Source organism: Lepidothrix coronata, unplaced genomic scaffold (assembly GCF_001604755.1).
Source record: "Lepidothrix coronata isolate B3197 unplaced genomic scaffold, Lepidothrix_coronata-1.0 Scaffold183, whole genome shotgun sequence".
NCBI lineage: Eukaryota > Metazoa > Chordata > Aves > Passeriformes > Pipridae > Lepidothrix > Lepidothrix coronata.
In genome coordinates, this window is record NW_016690363.1 from 1066403 (window position 1) to 1085815 (window position 19413).

The 19413-nt window shown below is 49.7% G+C and overlaps 1 protein-coding gene across 3 annotated transcripts in view; it reads right to left on the reverse strand.

The window, feature by feature from the left end:
- The window catches only part of IGSF3 (immunoglobulin superfamily member 3), a 94401-nt gene extending 76792 nt beyond the window's left edge, over positions 1-17609 (reverse strand). For 2 of the 3 annotated variants that reach the window (XM_017830784.1, XM_017830782.1), the window contains exon 1: positions 17558-17609. In XM_017830784.1, coding sequence (XP_017686273.1) covers positions 17558-17600 — 43 coding nt within the window. In that variant the 5' untranslated portion in view covers positions 17601-17609. Of the gene's footprint in view, positions 1-9961; positions 10066-17557 lie in introns of those variants that run through there. The other variant, XM_017830783.1, reaches the window with a different exon arrangement.
- Positions 17610-19413: the final 1804 nt, after the last annotated feature.

Sequence of the window (19413 nt, forward strand, 5' to 3'; positions counted from 1 at the left end):
CCCCCCCCCCCCCCCCCCCCCCCCCCCCCCCCCCCCCCCCCCCCGCCTCCCAAAGCACAGCATTCCTCCAGCACTCCAGCTCTGTCTTTAGGGATGGGTCTGCACTTGCTCCTGTCCTCCTTTGGAGCACACAGTTCTGTAGGAATGGCAGTGCAAGAAGTTATGAAGTGTAATATCCAGAAACGAATGCAGCCAAGAGCAATCTCTCACGCTTCCTTCTGGCGTGCTGAAGAAACATTTGCACCCCTCAGCCATGGCCATTAGCATGAGAGAACATTCAATTTGCAAGGCAAAGCTGCCATCTTGTACTTCTTCTTCAGCAGAAAGAGCTTTCAGGTAAACAGCGAATTGACTTATCCCCAAGGTCAAGCATACTGGCTAAAAGCATGCATTTCTCCAAAATAATTTTCCCACCCCACCACAAAGGATCACAAGAATATGAAGCACAGCCGTACAACAGCAGTTTCCATTTCCTTCCCACAAATTTTTCCTGTTTTCTTCCCTGCTCACTAAGCAGCAGTAAGATGCTGCCTCTCAAAACCTTTGTGATTCAGTCAGACAGCATCCCCTGAAAGACAGACACAGATCCAGGAAGATTCTTCAGCTGCCTCTTACTACTAATTAAGATGTTAGAACTCCTCATCTCCTTACACTGTAATTTATTAGTTTGACATGCTACAGAGACTACCAGCAGTTGTCACCAAATTACCACGGCTCTCATTTCAAATGGGAGGACAGGTGCTTTCTAGTATTTGGAAAAGGAAAGAAAAAAAAAAAGAAGAACAAGGATGCAGAGGCATTTATGTTACTGTTGCTTCCAGTCTGGATGGGAGAAAGGTACAATCATTCCCTCTAAGCACATTCATAACACAATACTACTACCAATGAATAAGAAGGACAATCAGATGTGATTCTCCTCCCTGAGGAGGAACAAGTCCATGCACGGGGGGAACTGACCAGCTGGAAAGCACAAGAGAACACTTTTTACATTAAACAAACAAAAAACAACTCACAGTTGTGAGGGTTCCCCAAAGAGGTTGTGGAATCTCCATCCCTGGAGGTATTCAAAAGCCATCTGTACATGATCCTGAGCAACCTGCTCTAGGTAGTCCTTCTTGAGCAGGGCACTTGGACCAGATGGCCTCCAGAGGTCCCTCCCAATCCCAACCCTCCTGTAAAGGTCACTCCAACAGGACTGCATTCACTGCTGCTGTAGGCCATGAGTTATTTAGCTCGCCACAAAACACCTACTCAGAGCAGCCTCACTGTGCCAGATCCCCTACAGAGAAAACAGTGGCAAAAACACCCTCAGTCCCAGGAGATTCCGTTTAAAAATGCGGTTTCACAGTGCAGTTAAGCTAATCTAGGTACCAGCTGCCTTGGGAAAAAAAGCTGTCTTGCTTTCCCACTCACTTTATTGCTAGCAACACACCCACTCCCCTCCCCATGCCTGACCCCCATACGAGCTGAAAAAAGAATGACCCAAGGAAAGAGTTATTTGTTTTCACTAAGACAGCAGGAACACTTTTTTTCCCCTTTGGGAGATGGGGGTAAACAACCCTTTTCATTAGCAGCTGGAATATTTCACTAGCTCAGCTGTACTATGAAACAGCACCTTCAGACAGGCAAAAAATGGGTCAGGAGAGGCCAGGGAAGAGGTGAGAGCAAGGCAGCTTGTGAGGAAGTGCCAAGGTCTCTCTGCTGGGAGACCCTGATGGCAGGTCTCTAACAAGCCTTGTGGCAAGGCAGCAGGTGAAGCAGTGCTGCAGGTTACTCCCAATCACACAGAGGAAAAATAAAAGGGCTCCAAGCCACCACTTTTAGCAAACAACCATAAGAGCAGGAGACTTAATGAAGCCTGGCTTCCTACGCCGTCAGGAGGGAGGCTGTCTCTGAGACTAATGATTTGACTGTAAGCTTCAGCTGGAGCTTCTCCTACAGCTGGCACAGTCATTTGGAGGCACTGCTAAAGCCCTTGAAGAAAAGGGTCCCCCTCAGTCCCCTGCTGACCCCCTGACTCAGCTACTTATTGTTCACAAGACTTGCAGGAACTCGTTTATTTTCAAGCTCTCTACGCCTGTCAAATTTGACTAAAATTGGCCAAAGGGCTTCCAGGTTATCCAGAAAGGGGCAGCAGAGGCAGCACCATCAGATAAGTCATCTTCCTCTGAGAACCCAGCCTGAGGAAACACAAGGAGAGGCAGAGGCTGGGAATCAAAAACCACACAGAGGGAAGAAGCACTAAAAAAGACAAGGTAGAACAAGGGTAAGAAGGGCTTTAAAAGGGAAGACAAGCATATTGCATTTGGCACAGCAGAGGAGGAGGAACTAATTTGAGAGTTCAGGGGAATCGGCAGACAACAAAAAAACCTGAATGAATTTCAGAGGCAGAGATGGATAGGAAATGCTGCAGCTTACACTTCTTAAGCAGAAAGACACAGGGGCATGCACATGCATATAGGTAAGCACCAGAGACAGAGGTTAAGATTTTGATTTGAACAGAAATACCACCTTGTAGTATCAGCAGAGAGAGGCCAGTCCAACTTTTATGAGTGGATAAAATTACCAAGAGGGAGGGACTGTAGGAAGAGGTGGAGAACATCACAGAATAGGCCCCTTATAGCCTCAAAAACCCCAAACCCTGAAGCTGGGCAGGGTATACTCATGGAAAACATATGAAAACCTCTGTCAGAGAGGCAGAAGGTGGCAAAGACAACACGACTTGGAGGAAATCATTCCAGAAAGAGACCAAAACTGGCTATCACATGGGCAATTGCCAAGTCGAGGAAGGTAATGCTGGATCACGACTGAGATGTAGAGCAGTGGGGGCTATTAAGAACACCCTTGCAAAGTAAATCACAGAGACAGACTAAATTGGCAGAGAGCTGGGAGGCAAAAGCTCCAGACAGAGAATCCCATGGGGCTTGTGGAGGACAGAGCAGCTGCTGAGGAGGAGGGGATAAAGCAGCTTTGCATTGAGGGAGAGAGGATATGAGCAGCAAAACAAATGACAGAGACAAGGGAAAATGACCTGGGACCCTTAAGGCAAGCAAAAAGGTTAGAAATTCTACCTTTGTAAAAAGCGTGGAGAAAGAAGCCGGACTGAGCAAACACACTGGTAAAGGCAGGCCTTTAATTTGTATGCCAGTTCTCTTTGTAAAGTTGCTATGGTTTGAGGAGCAAACTCGAAGGTGGACAAGGGGCTACCCAGGCTTGGGGGGAAGTATTCAGTAAAGCAGGAGAAGTTATAGTGTTTATGAGGGACAAGGCAGAGGGAAGGAGCCACACTCTGTCTGAGACAGGGAGGTCAGCATCATCAGAGGACTCATGCTGGCTCCATGCCACTGCAGGACAGCAGGAGCAGAAGCAGCAGATGGTGGAGCCAGGAGATGGGAGAGAGGGCGTAAAAAGTGCCCCAGGGGTGGGGGCAGATGCCACTGCATCAGTGGTGTGAACAGCTATGGGGCAGAAATGCTGACAAAAGAAGAGGGGCGGGGCGAAATCCAAGTCCAGGGTGCACAAGAAAGGTCACACCAGGGGAGGAGGAAAGCAGAAAGATCCTGAAGGGGAAGAGTGGTGCTGGCTGAAAACCAAGACACACAAAAGCCTGGCTGGCAAGCCAGGTTCCTTGTTATAGTATGAGACATCTAGGCACAGGGAGGAATGACCCTGGACTAACCCAGAGCATCTGCTGAGCAAAAGGGGCCCCAGTCTTCGGCACCGAGACAAGAGCTACACACAAGAGATGTGATGGAGAAAGGGACACGACTACAAGTCTCACTTGATGTATGGAGTCTGGAAAAAGCTGCAAGTTGGATTTTTTCAGGATTACAGAAGCAGCTCAGCAACACCACACCTTGGGCACAAGTCCAAACGCTCTCCTGCCTCCCAGAGCAGCACATCTCGGCATCCATGTGATGAGATGGGGCAGCACAGCCCAAGAGATGCTCCAGAGGTGATACACCCTGACTTCAGCAAGAGCAGACTTGCCTCTTTGTAGGTCTGTGAGTTTATCTGAAGGTCTGGAAGAAAGCAGAGCCTCAGTTTGTAGACAAGACTATGTGTCTGAGGGTGACAAACAGCATTTGTCACTAAACAAAAAATCTTTCCTCCTCAGCTGAGAAAAGGAGAGGTGGGGATAAGGTAAATCCTTCCTCTGCTGATACACCACACTGAGCATCCTCCTCCCTACACTCCCTGATGAGCAGATGTATACAGAAGTTTTCATCTTCAGCTACTTACTTAGCAGAGCCTAGTCCCCTCTGATCAGGGAGTTAAGGAAAGGCTTACATAGCTACCAGGGAGGGAGGGTTTTATTTATCTGATTCCAACATGCCCAAGTTATCAGACTCTAGAGGAATTCAATTAATGAGAATAAAACTCTTGTTTGATGCAAGTCTGGAAGGGTGGTGTGTTTTTTTCTTTTTTCTGTAAATAGCTGCACTCCAGAGATTTTTACACTGATTATAAGCCTTAACAGCGACCGACTGATCCAAGTTTAACAGATACAGCAGCCACACCAAAATGCCACACACGCTCCAGATCTGTCAGGGACTGAAAGAGCTGGAAAAGACCAACACAAAGACAGGGAGAAGGGAGGGAGAGGAATGCAGGACCAGGAAGCTGGAACACCACGTCCAAAGGAGCTGCTGAGGCCTTTCCTCCTCCTCAGCTCACTGCAGTGGGCTACAAGTGGTGAGGGTTGACACTGGTTGTTTCTAAGCACTCACGAGCACAGCCCTGTGAGCACCTGCCCAGCTGTGAAATGCCACCTCCTGACATGGAGGCAGAATTAAAGCTCGTAAGGCAAGCCATGGGCACCACAGGCACTTGGCTGCTCCCGGGCAATGCCCCACAGCACACAAAAGCCATCCCCCATGCCCAAGCCATGTCTGTCCCTGGCTGAGGAGGTGCCTCCATGCCCACACAGCCAGTCCTTGGGGAACCTGGCACTTGCTCCTGCAACCACAGCATCCCTTGGGTCTGCCACGAGGAGGGAGGATGACCCCCGGGGGCAGCAGGGGTGAGGGGACCATGGCACACACTGTCTCAGATTCCCATCTCAGGCCAGGTCACTCCAGGTAAGGCGCCAAGTTGTCACCGCCTGGGACAGAGCTCCTTCCCTTTCTGGCAGGCTCTGAACTCGCTGGCTCTGCCAGGGCCGGGCCCTCTCACCCACTGCCACCCAGTGAAGCAGCATGAATGGGGCACAACCCATCTCCCAAGGGGCTCTGGAGAGCCCAGGAGTTGACCCCAACACATTAAGCATGGCAATGGATCACATCTGGGCCCAGCCTGGCCTCTGGCACTGTGGAAGAGGGTGAAAGAAGGAATTCTGACAGCAGTATAAGCTTTGGAGAATTTTACTCAGATAATCCTCTCCTAAGGTTGGCCAGCTGGCTCTGAAGGGAACAGACGGAGGAACATTACAAATCACTGAACCGATGGGAACCAAACACAGGGCACAAAACTCTTTTCATACAAACGTTTTTCTTTTTTTTTAAATCTTCCCATGAAGATAAGCACAGCTCCCAACACCCGCTCCCAGGCGGTGCTAGTCCTAGGAGATTCACCCAATGTTTATTCAATGCACATTTCTCTAAAACCCCCATGGTACCATCCAGCCAGGAAACCGAACAAACATCCATAATTTCCTCTGACACCTCCTAGCTACGCTGTTCTGACAAAAACAACCAGAGCCATCCAGTACCATTGCATGCCAAAAAAAACCCCAAACAAAAAGACCCAGTTTCCTTACTAAACCCTTTCAACACAGCAAGCCAGCAAAAGGGAGGAATCATAAGCTGAACCACCCAGAATCCATCAGCTGACTAGGACAGCACCAATAATCCCTCCTGGCTGTATACTTGGGAAAGACATGTAGGTGTTTCCACAGTCTACTTACGCAGAAACCTCAGGAACTCTTCCCTTTCTTCCCTAAGGGAGATTCAAGACATTTGAGGTTTAACAGCTGCAACAAACAGTCTCCTCTTACCAGAGAAAATATTCAGGAACAAGATAACAAGAGACACAGTTACTGCAACAGGATGAAAACATGGAAAAAGCCTCTGGGGTCTAAGTGCTGCCCTAATGACTGCAGACTGCTACTCAGAAAATCTGAATTCAAGTATACAGCTCTCATCACCACTGCAGATCAAATAGGAATGGCAAGATGCAAATCTTGCTGCCTGCAAGAGAGGTAATCTAAGACAAAATTTGTGAGCAACCTGCTAGCAATGCCACAGTCCCTGCAAACACGAAGAAATAAAAAGCTGCAAATGCCCTTGATCTTGCATTCATTCCCCAGTAGATTACTGTGCTGAACCCAAACATCACGACTTTTATGTCTGGGGGAGTTGAGGGCACAGTCCTTATTACACTTGAAACGGCAAATATATTCTCTATTCAAATTTGATTGCGGACGTGTGAGATGGGTTAAAAAGATGGCTTAGAAGGGAAATAATTCCAGCTATTCTCCTTTAAAATAGTTTTAAGAGCAGTATCTTACTTATTTCACAGCCAAGAGGTAAAGCAATTCTACAAAGCCAACTCAAAATTAGCAGATATATTTTCCCTGTACACTAGAAAAGAATGCAGATGCTAAACCCATTATATAGACAGCAAAGTGTCATCAGAGCAAAGAAGGCAAAAATAGCTAACTTATCAGTAAGATGACTAAGCAAATGGATTTTCAAAAATATGCTTTCAAATATGACACCCTTTTCTTAGAGCTGCACACATCCGTTTAGCTTTGTTAATTTCTCAGTTCTTTCTTTTGATAATTTATTTTTGGCCTCCCGCTAGCATACTTCCCCAGAAGCCTCACTTCACCCTACCCACACTCAAGATTCGCATCCACATACGGAGGATGATTTGGAAAACGATGCTGATCGCCCCAGTAACTACGAAGAATCTCTACTGCAGCACTTTTAGGATCACGTACATGCATTTCTTTTACATCTGTCCATCCACTGGAAAACTGAATTCCTGTTGTCTCCCACCACCCCCACCTATCTCAGGGGTCTTCATGGCTCCGGTGGTACCTTCCAGGACTGATGAACCCTCCCTTCTCACCTGACCCTTCCATCATTTTTGCAGGTAAGAAATGGCCCACCTCTTTTCTAGGCCTCCACCTGTGCCAGAAGAGGAGGCTACATATTGGCACCTCATGAACTGCAGTGGTTAGAAGAAGGAGAGCAGCAGAGCCAGATACTGCTCCTGCAGCCACGGTGGGAGTCACATCCCCAGTACCTCTCCCTCCCACATGTGCTGTCAGGAGCCAAGCTGCTGGCCATGCTCCATGCTTCCTCTTTGACCAACACCCACGTTCCTCTATAAGGAGAATTACCCTTTTCTCAGATTACATCTCTTCAGGGACTCAGCTGGCATGCAGACAAACTGCATTCGCTGGTAATCTACATCTCTGAGGTAACAGCAGTAGTTGGTGCTTGGCCAAGCCTCCCAAGTCATTCCTCTGCCATGCCAAAGCCCCGCGTATGGCTGCCCTCCAGCTTCTCCTCACAGAGGGATGGGTACCTGCTGGCACCCTAAACAGGGTGATTAAACATTGGAATGGGCTGCCCAGGGAGGTGGTGGAGTCACCGCCCCTGAAGGCGTTCAAGTGCCAGTGGAAGTGGCACTGAGTGCCACAGTCTCGTTGGCAAGGCGGTGTTCGGTCAAAGTTGGACTCAATGATCTCAGAGGTCTTTTCCAACATAACTGAATCTGAGGCAGCTCCTGCTGCCTGACCCGTCCCCTGCCAGGAACCCAGTCCTCCTCCTCCAGGAGCCCAGCACAAAGCCCTGGGCTCCCCTTCCCAGCAAGCGGGCTTCCAAGGCTCAAGCCCATTACACTGAGATCATCAGGATGCTTTTAGTAACGTATCCCACTGGATCTGCTGGAGCAGCTATTAGGCATCTGACACACAGCAAATCTTTCCTCACGCTCTCCCCTCCCATTCCTACATCCTCCCTCAAAACAAGCCAGCCAAAAAAACCCCAGGGGGACAGACACAGCTTTGTGATCCAATTGAGAGCCAGCAGAAGGGTGATACAAGCTTAACATGGGCATGCTTCCAAGAAGAGGTAACAAACCTCTCCGAGCTCAGCCTCTTGCCTACCCTACACCACCCCACACAGCTCAGGGCAGCCTCAGACAGCTCTCCCCCCTGTCCCAGAAGGAAACAAATCTCCTTCCCATCACATATTTGCTGCCCTGCAAATGCTGAAAAAAAATCAAATAAGAAAAAGAAAAAAAATCAAATCAGCCCAAGCACCAGGGCCAGGAACAAATCCAAATAACCACTGCAGAAAGTGCTGTCCTTCCTTCATTTGGTGGTCACGGGGCAGTGAAGGTCCCCTGCCAAGCTCCCTGAGAGCACCCAAGCTAAAGCAAACCTAGGGCACTCCCATGTGCATAGCAACTGGAAGCATTCACCCTTTAATTTTGAAAAATTATTCCATTTAAAAGGTAAATGGGATCCTGCAGGCACAACTGGAAAATTCAAGAGGAGTGGATGAGGCGTAAGGGCAGCAGAAACTAGGAAAGTGAAAATAAAAACCAGGCATCTCAGGCAGGACTTAAACACATGCAAGAATCAAGACAGGGTCCCTCTACGCTCTAATGACGAGAGCAGTACCTGAGAGATCACCTCCAAACACACCTCTCCTCACATCTAGGCAAGGGGAAGGAGGTGGGAGTAAAAGCGATGTGAAATGAGAAGAAGGTGTTTTGGTATCTACTTATGAAGATGAGGAGGTAGATTTACACCCTTTCTGTAGCCCTTCAGACTCCAGACAACCTCTGCCCCTGTGCAGTACAGGTAACTGAGGCCGAACTCTGATCCCTACTCACAAGCACCTGAAGCTGATCCTGTTCAAGTCAGCCTTATTTACAGCAGAAAGGAGTAAGTGCTTGGTGACTCCAAGCATTTGGCAGCTACACACTCTAGATTAGATTTAACTGCCAGCTAGCTCATGGCATGGGACTGATTAGACGTAACAGCTCCTTACATGCCAGTGACCCATAGATTAACTGTGCTGCTGTAACACTGAGGGCTGGAATGAATCACAGCAGCTCCAAATTACACTCACGTGGGCCGTGCCCCACGAGGTGGCAAGGAGAGCCTGGTCCCATTCACACAGGATAAGCAAGAGAGCTTGTGCGGGTAAGTAACACCGTAGAGCTCGAAGTAAAAAAAAAAAATAATCAATTTTCCTTCTTTTCCTAACACCAGGAGTGAAATCAATCAGGGCACAACAATCTCTTCCATCCTACATTTTCTTCCATGTGTAAGAAAAAAGCAGCCTGTTTGCTTAAAACAGCAAGCAAGACCTCAGCCCCAGCACTGCATATTTCCTCACAAAAAAATCCCATGACACCTTTTAAGCCACTCTCTCTACTTCAAGAAGCTGAGAACAGAGCCGGAGTGACTTGCCCACAATTATATCACAAGTCAGAAGAAAGCACTGGAATTTGCATGCTGTGACTCCTGCTGTAGGCGCCGGATAACACCGCAGGCACAAAGGTCAAACCCTTCAGCAGGAGCTCTTAAGATATTGTCTGCAGGCCACAAGCAGTCAGCAGAAAGCCGAGGGATGGCACAATGCCAGCCCAGTTCCTCTTGGTATCCATGTCCTTCATGGCAAAAGCGCCTTAGCACCTGGCAGGGCAGTTAAACAATCACGCCCTGCAAGACAGAGCAAACATCCCTCCTCTGTAATGGGATTAGACAGAGGAGTATGGGAACCTCCAGGAGAGGAAAGCAGTGCTCAACAGCATATTCAGGAGGTGGAGGAAGCTGAGGACCAAGGACTGTATGAGAAGGGAGGGAGCAGAAAGCCCTGAGTCAGGGAGATGGGATGAAACGACACGGTGAGAGGGGGCAGAGTACCTCAAAAGAGATAAACGCATTCAGATAACTGCTTAGAAGGGAATAAATATTAGTAACTACTATAATTACCTCGAAAGCTTCACAAAGCTGTAAGAAGAAACATGTCTTTAAGAAAGGCTGGCGCACACACTTCTTGGGAAGCTCCTATTTCAAGCTATCAAAAAGGAACCAACAAGGCCTGACACCCAGGTTGGTAGTTTCAGCTTGGCAGCCAGCCAGAGCCCTTTGGCTAGATCCTAGGTACTGGGTAACTTGAGTTAATAAGTGCCAGATTCCAGCAGTATGATTTTGCAGAGTATCGAGCTTCTGGATGACTTCTGGCAACAAACAACTGCCTTCCCCTCTTGCCTTATACTTAAGGTCCAGCTTCCCTTTCAGAGAGATTTGGAGGAACCTGGGCAGACTCCGGTGTTGATGACGATGATGCCGAATGGAGACAGAAAGATTAATGCAAGGAGACAAAATCTCAATTTATCTAAGCAGTCGAATCTCGATAACCTTGCTGTCATGAGAGATCAGAGCCCTTTCTTCCCAAAGAAGCAAACGAAAACTTTTTTGCTATTTTGGGGCTTCATATCTCATCTTCAGCCCTCTGTTTCTCTAAAGGCTTCAGAAACCATCCATTTCACACAGCAGCCTGGGTCAGTGCTGAGCTCCTCTCAAACACAGAAGAGATATTCAGCTCTACAGAGTCTGTCAAAAAACATATCTACCTCACCCCACGCTCCCATCTCCCTTTGACAAGCTTATCAACTTCCATACAAAGCCCAAAAGCCATTAAAGGTGACAGTGGGCCTCAGCCAGACAGAAGGGGGATGCAATGGGGGTGGGGAACAATCACCAAGGAAGCAAATAAAAAGAAAAAAAAAAAACCAAAACCTCAGATGCATCACCATTCCCTGCTATCCCCCCTGTAATTGCAATGACTCCAGAGGGGAAGATATTTGCCTGGAAGCAAAACTACCAGCTTTTGTGAGCAGAGTAGGGAACACTAGGCAAATTACACCAATTCCAGACTCACACCACTAATTAAAATAACCCCAAAACTTAGCAGTGCCACAACTATCAAAAATTACCTCCAGTCGTGTCAGACCCTGATGAGCTGTTTTGCAAGGGACAGAGAAACAATATCCAGAACACCAAACCAAACAACTGGCACGAGTGTCGTGCTTGCTGGTGCTAATGGCTGTGCAGCTGCCCCATGTGCTGGCCTGCAGAATATGCTCTGGATCCCAATGGAGTCAATCAATATTGTCACTGGGAACTGCACAGGAATCTCCTTATCCCTGCACTTCAGCAGGAGCCTCATCCCTTCCTGACTGGCAAAGTCTTAAGTCTGCCAAGATCAGAAGAGACAGGAGAAGCACTGGATGATTTTGCAAGTCCCAGATGGAATCAGTATCTTGGTAGGAAAGAAATCAGCCGAGAGGAGCAGGAAGTACACTGCTCAGGAACAAGACAACAAATAGGGACAGATCCCCACTATCTCTTTCCATCGTACTTGGGAGTCTTTGATGCTGCAAAAGCTATGGACATGGTGCAAGGCCCAGCAGTCAGCAAGACTCATCCTCTAGAGCCTGTTCTCCGCTTTCCAGTCATTTGGGTTCTCCCACCTTCCTCCTTCTCCCACTGCTTTCCCTTGGCTCATCTTTTGGAGCAGAGAAGGCTCCAGGGAGACCTCACTGCAGCCTTTCAGTACTCCAAGGGGGCTTATAAAAAAAAAAAAAAGGAAAACAACTTTATACACAGCCAGACAGTGATAGGACAAGAGGGAACAGTTTTAAACCAAAAAAGGGGAGTTTTAGACTAGATGTTAGGAGGAAATTCTCTACTCACAGGGTGGTGAGGCACTGGAACAGGTTGCCCAGAGAAGTTATGGATGCCTTGTCCTTGGAAGTGCTCAAGGTCAGGTTGGATGGGGGGTCTGAGCAACCTGGTCTAGGGGGTGGCATCCCTGCCCACGGCAGGGGGTGTTGGAACTAGATGATCTTTAAGGTCCCTTCCAACCCAAACCATTCTATGTGTCCGTAATCTTTTCTCCACTCCTCCACTTAACAGTGCATCAGCTCTTCTTCCTTCCCTGTGGACCATCACCCAACAAGAGCTGGAAGCGGACCTGGAACCACCAAGGAACCACCAACAGTGGAGTAAAATCAGAAAGAAGCTGCCATAGGAGGGTACAAGCAGTGGCTTCAGCCTGAAACTACAGATTAAACACAAAGCAGGACACAGCAGCAGCCTCTGTCAGGAACTGGTAACAGTTAAGAGAGCGGCTGGGTCAAACACTGGACTCACCTCACCCCTTTGGCAGGGCTGAGCAACTGGTGGCACATCCTGGACTCAGTACCGAGGCCCTGGGGCATGGAGCACACGCACCCCAACAAACCGGGGTAACCCAGCCAGAGGAATTCACCATGCCCTCCAGCCACCTGCCTCCCTAGCACCCTTAGGCCCCCATAACCATCTGCAAGACCACATGAAAAATGGACCTACTTTCATAGCAGGCACACCCCTCCAGTCCCTTTATGCATTTACTGAGTTTGCCAAGTTAGCTTTGAGATCAAGCAAATCCCTCCAACTGGTCCTCATGTGAGAACCTGGCCTGCACCCTCCCCTCCCTGTCACACTGGGCAGGAACCAGGCTGGCACACCTCCTTTCAGGAGCAGCCCTGCTTTCTGGCATTTGTGCAAGTACTGTGCAGCAGTGATTCGAGTCCTGAGTGTCCAAGCATTTCCCCTTCTCAAGAAAAGCTTCCCATTACTCAGCTGAGATGGTCTGGCTTTGTGCTAGTGTTCAATTACTTACTGAAATGTGACTGTAGAAGCAGCTAGAAAGACAAGATTTCCTCTTGTCTCATTGTCATTTCCTAATTAAACCTAACAAGAAAAAGCTCATTAACTTGTATCATTTGAAATGTTCTTAGTACACTGACGGAGACAGGGTGAGCAACAGGTTAGAGCTGGAAATAACATATATGCACACAAACATCCTAGACCCACCAAAGGCAGCTGCAGACCCAATTTCTTTGCCTTGCAATGTGTCAAACCTCACTTTGTGAGGATAGACTCCATTTTAGCCCTTCCACAGCCGATAAAGAACAGATGCTAAACGTCTCCTGACATTCTAACACAGAGGACTATTCTTTAAGAAGATTTTGTATGACTGGGAAAGAGATGCCAACATAAAAATGGAGTCAAAACCAATTTAGCAGGTTATCATTAAAGAGTATTTAGGAACTTCAAAGCCAGAGGCAAATCGCAACACTGCAGTTTTTCAGACACTGGCTGGAGGGCCTAAACGTCCTTGATACCAGTAGACAAGTCAAATCACGAGCTGAGGAACACTAGCAACAAGAAGAAAACCCTATTGTGCTTGAAAATCTTTCCCCTCCTTTCAGGCAATTTTCCTGGTGCTTAAAGTTTCTGGGCAGGGTCTGCAGATTGCTAACTATCAGACAGCAAGAAGCACTTTTTCAAATCACAGCACTCTGATTCATCTAAGATAAACCAATGAAAAAACTTCTAGCTTCATACTAGACTGTATAACCTTTAAGCCAATGGCTGAACCCATCACTGATTTTGTAGGGGTAAGAAAGAAGACAAGAGAGACTAAAAGAAAATCTTTAAAAGATTTTTTTTTTCCAAAAAAGGCAATTTGCTGGGCAAAAAAACTCCACAGGCCTTCCAACACTGAAGAGATGTTCTCCCTGTGACCCTCTCTCTCCCACCCTCTTTCCTGTGGTCTGCAGGGCTGTTCATTCTGCCTTTCACTTTATATAATGGGTCTGGTAAAAGTGTTCTAAGTACACATTCGATTTACAATAAAAGCTGCTTTAATAAAGACATCTAACTTGACGGAAGGTCAACTAAAAGACAACAATTCGCATAAACCAAAACCTCCTGTGTAAATAAACAGGATTTGCAGGAGCCTCCGGATGTCAGACAGTCTGGCCAAAGACTGCAGGGAGGGAGTCTCCCTGTGAAGAATTACATTTGGGGATGCGCAGGAGCAGAGCCTGCCAGCCAAGCACCGATGGCCACAGCAGCCTCCCACCACACTTGGGAAACCCAGAGAGCCAGATGAATCACATGCAGAAATGAGGCAACAGCCAGGGCCATTCGAAGAGCCCTCATTCCCCAAAAGAAGCAGAGCCACAGCCCATGGCAGCACACTCGGGACCGGTCCGGGTTCGGCACCACACACCACAGCGATCTAGAGGCAGCAAACGCGGGCATGAGGGCAGCAGAGCTGGGTTGCAAAACGAAGCTTGCGGCGGAGGACTTTGGGCAGACGCAGATGGAGAAAGCACGATCTTGGCCACCGTTGCTAACAATGCATCGAGGAGCAGATGAGGCGCCAGCAACGTTCCTGGGCCGCTAGCTGTGTAAACAATAACAACCCCAAACCCCGTGTGTGCAAACACCCACGATGCTGTTTTCTCTGCCTGTTCCCCTCCAGCCAAGCACCCTCCAGCTCTATTGCATCTAGACCTGTGTGTCAGCCACGGCCCCCGTGCATGGGCAGGCAGCAGAGGAGCAGGAGGGCGCGGGAGCGGAACACTTGAGCGGCAGCCAACTGCTCACTGCTGCTCCCCAGCCACAACCTCGTCCCCCTCCAGGAGTCAGACCTCTAAGACCATCCCTTCTCTCTCCAAGAGTCACCTCTGCATCGTTATTTCACTCCAACGTGCCATTTAGAAGTGAGCTGCAGCTTCAAGACCTTAGGCATGCTCTGCTCCCCTCTAGGAATCGCAAATAAATCACCAATTACTATGCATGAATAGAGAGAGGAAGAGGGTAATGAGTCTATGTACATATATACATATGCAGTGTTTGAACACAAAGAGCCGTAAATTGCATTCACAGGTGGTATTCTGGAGACTGCAAGAGACTCAAAAGCAGAACTATTCATAAACCAGTCACTGACATGAATGAATTCAGCATTCCCCAGAAGCCTATTGTGTTTCCTATATATTACACTATAAATATGAGGAGTATCAGACTTTGCATTCCTGTAAAAAAAAGGAGGTAAATCTTGCAACTACACACAGGATTAGCACTGGCTGGCACAAGTATTAATGGTCTCATCGCTGCATGAGGATTATTTACAGCACTTGCTCTATTTTCCCATTTTGTACTTGCTGTGATGAAGTGCCACTTGTTTAAAGAACCCTGTAACAAACACTGCAGCAAGAAGGGGAAAAAAACCAGCAGAGATCTACAAATGTTACACCCACATGCCAGATGTGGGTTTTCAAACCCTGGCTTCACAGTTACTTGGATTCTGGTAGGTAGTTAATGCTTGAAATATTATTTTAAACCATCCACCACCACTTTCCATAACCACAATTCCTCCTTCAGTGATTTTAATGAGTTTGCAAAAGGAGAAAGAAAAAAATGAGTTGCATTTCTTTTTCTGCATATTCAACCCACACTATGTTATCCCCATATTCTAGCATTAACGTTACTTGTCTGTAAAGCAACAGTCCTCTTCTAGACAGTCACATATTTTTGTTACCAAACAGGGATTTTTACTCCAGCCACTTCTCCACGAAGCCAAATGATGTCTTAGTTTTACAAAGAGCAACCTAAAGCACTTCTGTGGGACTCGAGGCTTTGAGGTACGGCCGCACATCCCCAGTTTTATCAAAATCAGCAGCTGGGCAAACACGGATCAACCGGCTAAAAGAAGTCCAGGTGAAAAACACCAAAAGAAAACTAACTCCAAGCGCACACGTGGCACGCTTCCTACCGCTAAAAACAGCCTCACGCTTAGCACAGGGAGGCCAGCACAGTGTTTTTACGAACTAGCTACATCCCTGGGATTTGGGACCAGTGGAAAGCAGCCGATCCTCCCCAGCAACAGATGACACCTCAGCAGCTCATCCCCCCCCGGGGGGAGGGCAAAGGCAGGTTAGAGCCAGTTTCAGGTCAAACCCAGAAAGCCTGTTCCTGCAAGCAGGGAGGGGTGGGGTGGGGGGGGGTCGGGGCAGCCTTGGCAGCGGGCCCGGCGCCGTGTGAGCACCAACACGGGCCGGTGGGTTCCCACTTCTGTACCGCCGCGGGGAGCCTTCGGCAAGACGATGGATGCCCTCTGCTGCTCCGCCGCCGCAGCGGCTGGGCGTGCTTCGGAGCGCAGGCAACAGACCGACCGACCGACCGCTCCATATTAGGAATCCCTAATCCAGAATGGTGTTATTGTTCTTCAACGGGAGAGATTGAGCGTGCGAAGACAAGGCAGCGAGCGAGTGCCCTCCGCCTCCACCCATCTTGCGGGCTGCGACAGACTCGCGGAGCAAAGCCACCCCGGGTAAACTTAGCTTGAAGACAGCTTTTTTTAATTTAGGGAACCCAAGGGGGAAAGCTAGTGGTTGGGGAAGTTTGAACCTCCTCCAAAACCATCTCAAAGAGTTCTCTCTCTTTTTCTTTGCTAAAGACAGACAGAGTGCATGCAAACACACAAACACACACACACAAATTACAGACATGGAAGCACGACTGCAATTCAAGCAAAGATCTTATTCCCCAAATTGGCAGAGCAGGTAAGTATGTGACAATTCTCAAGACAGTGAAATTGCCAGCCTTGCTGCTTCTTCCCTCCATGGCATTAACGCCAGCAGAAAATCATACCAATGAAAAGGCAAATCAAAACAGCTCCCCGTTTGCTCTGTACATAAACAGGCAGAAAGCAGCATGAGGTTGCCGTACAGTATTTCCCACAAATGTTCCTATCAACTCATCAGTACTTAAGCCTGGCACATGGTCTGCCACTAAAAACGTAAGAGGCATTTTAATTGTCTTGTATTCTGCTTTCCCCAAATTTGTAGGAAGGGATCTTGCATTGCTACAGCCTCTCTCACCCAGCAGTGGGGTCCCAGAGGACTTTACAGAACTGCAGTCATCCCCGGGCACTTGTGCGATGGGACAAAACCACGCGTTTAACGGTTCGAGGGTACGAAACGCAGGCAGAGCGAAGGGACTACGGGAGGAGTTTGAGAGACAGCACAAAGCAATCAAACTGCATTTCACGGCAGCAGGGACTGCCTTCCCTCCACATTTCAACGCGCTCTTCCGACAGCCAAGCAGAGCACTTTGTTTCTACAGCCTACCTTACCCCAGGCGTTTTCTCTGCCTTCATTGTGCAAGCTCAGCACAGACCCGTATAAACTCCCTACCCTGACGGCTCCCCTCCGAGACGCCCCCTGACCCCAGCAGGAGCAGACCGCGGCCGGTCGCTCGCCTTCCCCAAGTTGATGCCGGAGCCCAGGCGCGGAGGAGGTGCCCGTCCCCTCGGCTCCCACGCCCCGGCTGGACCCCGCGCCGCGCCCTGGCGAGGATGGTCACCGGGGTACTGCAGGTGGACATGAAACCATGACCGATTTGTTATATACATATATATATATATATATACACATATTTTTATATATATGTTTAATTTTTTTCCCCACCCCATTCCTCCCTCCAACCGCTGGAGCAGCGCGGGCAGTGACAACTCCTGGGGACACGCGCTCGGCGTTCGCAAGGGGTGACCCTCCCGCACGACTCGCCAGCGACGGCACCCACCGGGAGGCGCGGGGGTCCCGTCTCGTCCCACCCTTCCCGGCCGACCGCCGTCCCATCCCATCCCATCCCGTCCCGTCCCGCCCTTTCCCCGGCGGCACTTACCGAGGAGGAGCAGGGAGGCGAGCTGCGGCCGCAGGGTCCGCATGGCTGCCGGGGCGCGGGGCGGCGGCCGCCCGCCCTTACCTCCCGCCGCGGGGCTCCGCGGGGCTCCCGGGGCAGGCGACGCGCCGGGCCCGGCGGCACAAAGGGAAGGCGGCGGGGCCGGCACGGGGAGGCGCCAAGGCGGGCGGGGGCATCGCCCCCGCACCGGGGCGGCCGCCGCGCCTCCCCCCCCCCGCCCCGCGCCGACGGCTCCCGCGGGAGAGGCAGGAGGAAAACGGAGAAGGAAAAAAAAAACACGTCTCCTGCAAGGCGCGGAAAAAAAAGGGGGAGCGGGGTGGGGGAGAGCTCACGAAGCAACAACAAAAAGACCCCACCCCGCAAAGTTACGCAAAAATAAAGCGGGGCGCCGCGCCCCCCCACTTCGGCTCGCCCCGGCCCGCCGCCCTCACCTGCCCGCCCGCCCCGGCCGCCCGCTCAGCGCCGCCGCCGCCGCGGGGTGCCCGGCACTGCCTCCCGCCGCCAAACCCCTCCCCCGGCCCGCCCCGCACCGCCCCGCACCGCCCGCAACCCCCCGAGCGGGGCGGGCAGCGCTCGCCGCGCCCCCGCGGGGCCGGGACGGGGCCGCCGAGCGCGGCTTTGGAGCGCGGGTCGGGGTCGGGGAAAGAGCTTGCAGGGGTAAAACGGGTTCTTTTGTTTTAAAGGGGAAAAAAAAAAAAGAGAGAGAGAGTCCTCGGTGGCGCGCTTCGGAAACCCGGCTTCTTTTGGGACGCGGCGTAAACGAGCCCTTTTGTCCCCGTGCGAAGCAAAAATAACAGCGGGGCTTGCTAAGTTTCGACCAACTCATGGGTGTCCCGCTGCGATGCGCTTGTTGCGGAGACCCGAATCCTGGTATTAATGCCAGGTTGCCGGATGTGAGCCTCTCCCCCCCCCTCCCAGCAGTGTGCAGGCACTGCTGCACTTGGGATGCTGCCCAGGCAATCAACACTGCAATGTGTCAATGGCAGAAATGCGTTAGAAGTACATCCAGGTAACACTGAAATATGCATAAATATGGCAACACTAGGGACTGGGGTTTAGGTTGTTTATAAATAAAGGACAAATGAGATAGCGCTTCCCAAGGGTGCAGATGTTCAAATGTCTTTGCAAACAGCCCCCCCAGTAGCTTGTTTGCTTACAAAAATAAGAAAAGAGGCCAGGAGCAACAACAATAGCAGAATGAGGTATCTTTCTAGTCATCCCGTTCTGCAAAGACCCTTTGCAGGAGACCCTTCTGCCTACACAGAGACCCCAGTGAAGTGTTGGTGATGCAAACGCAGGAACCCAGCCCTTCTGTGCCACAGACGGGCAGGAACCAGCACAATCACAAACTGTCTAATAAAACATGCCAAGTCCTTAGAAGCTGTACCCAGCAGAAGTCAGAAGCTGTCTGTATTACCATATGGTATTGCTTCCCAACGTGGCTGTCGTGGCAGATGCGTTGATAGCCAGCTCCTACTGACCCAGCAAATTCTGTTTCTGCAGGCTAATAATGTTGAGCGTGCCGTTTTCAGAGTGGAAGGTTTAATTTGCAGCTTTGCCGTGCTCTCTGAACAGAGGAACCAAAGAATAGAGTAAGCAGAGATGTGGGACAGAAAGGGTTAGTGCTGTATTTGCAGTGAAAATGAAACTCACGCTTTGGCCCTTAAGCTTTAATTGCATCAAGACTGCCTTCAAGTGAGGCTTGGAAAAGGAACAGGGGTAATGATAAGAGTTGATAGAAAATACCAGTCTATTTGGCTTTTCTCTTAGGTGATTTGAGGGTTGAAATGTCATCCAGTGTAATATTGCTCAGCTTGGCCAATATTTTTCGCATGCAG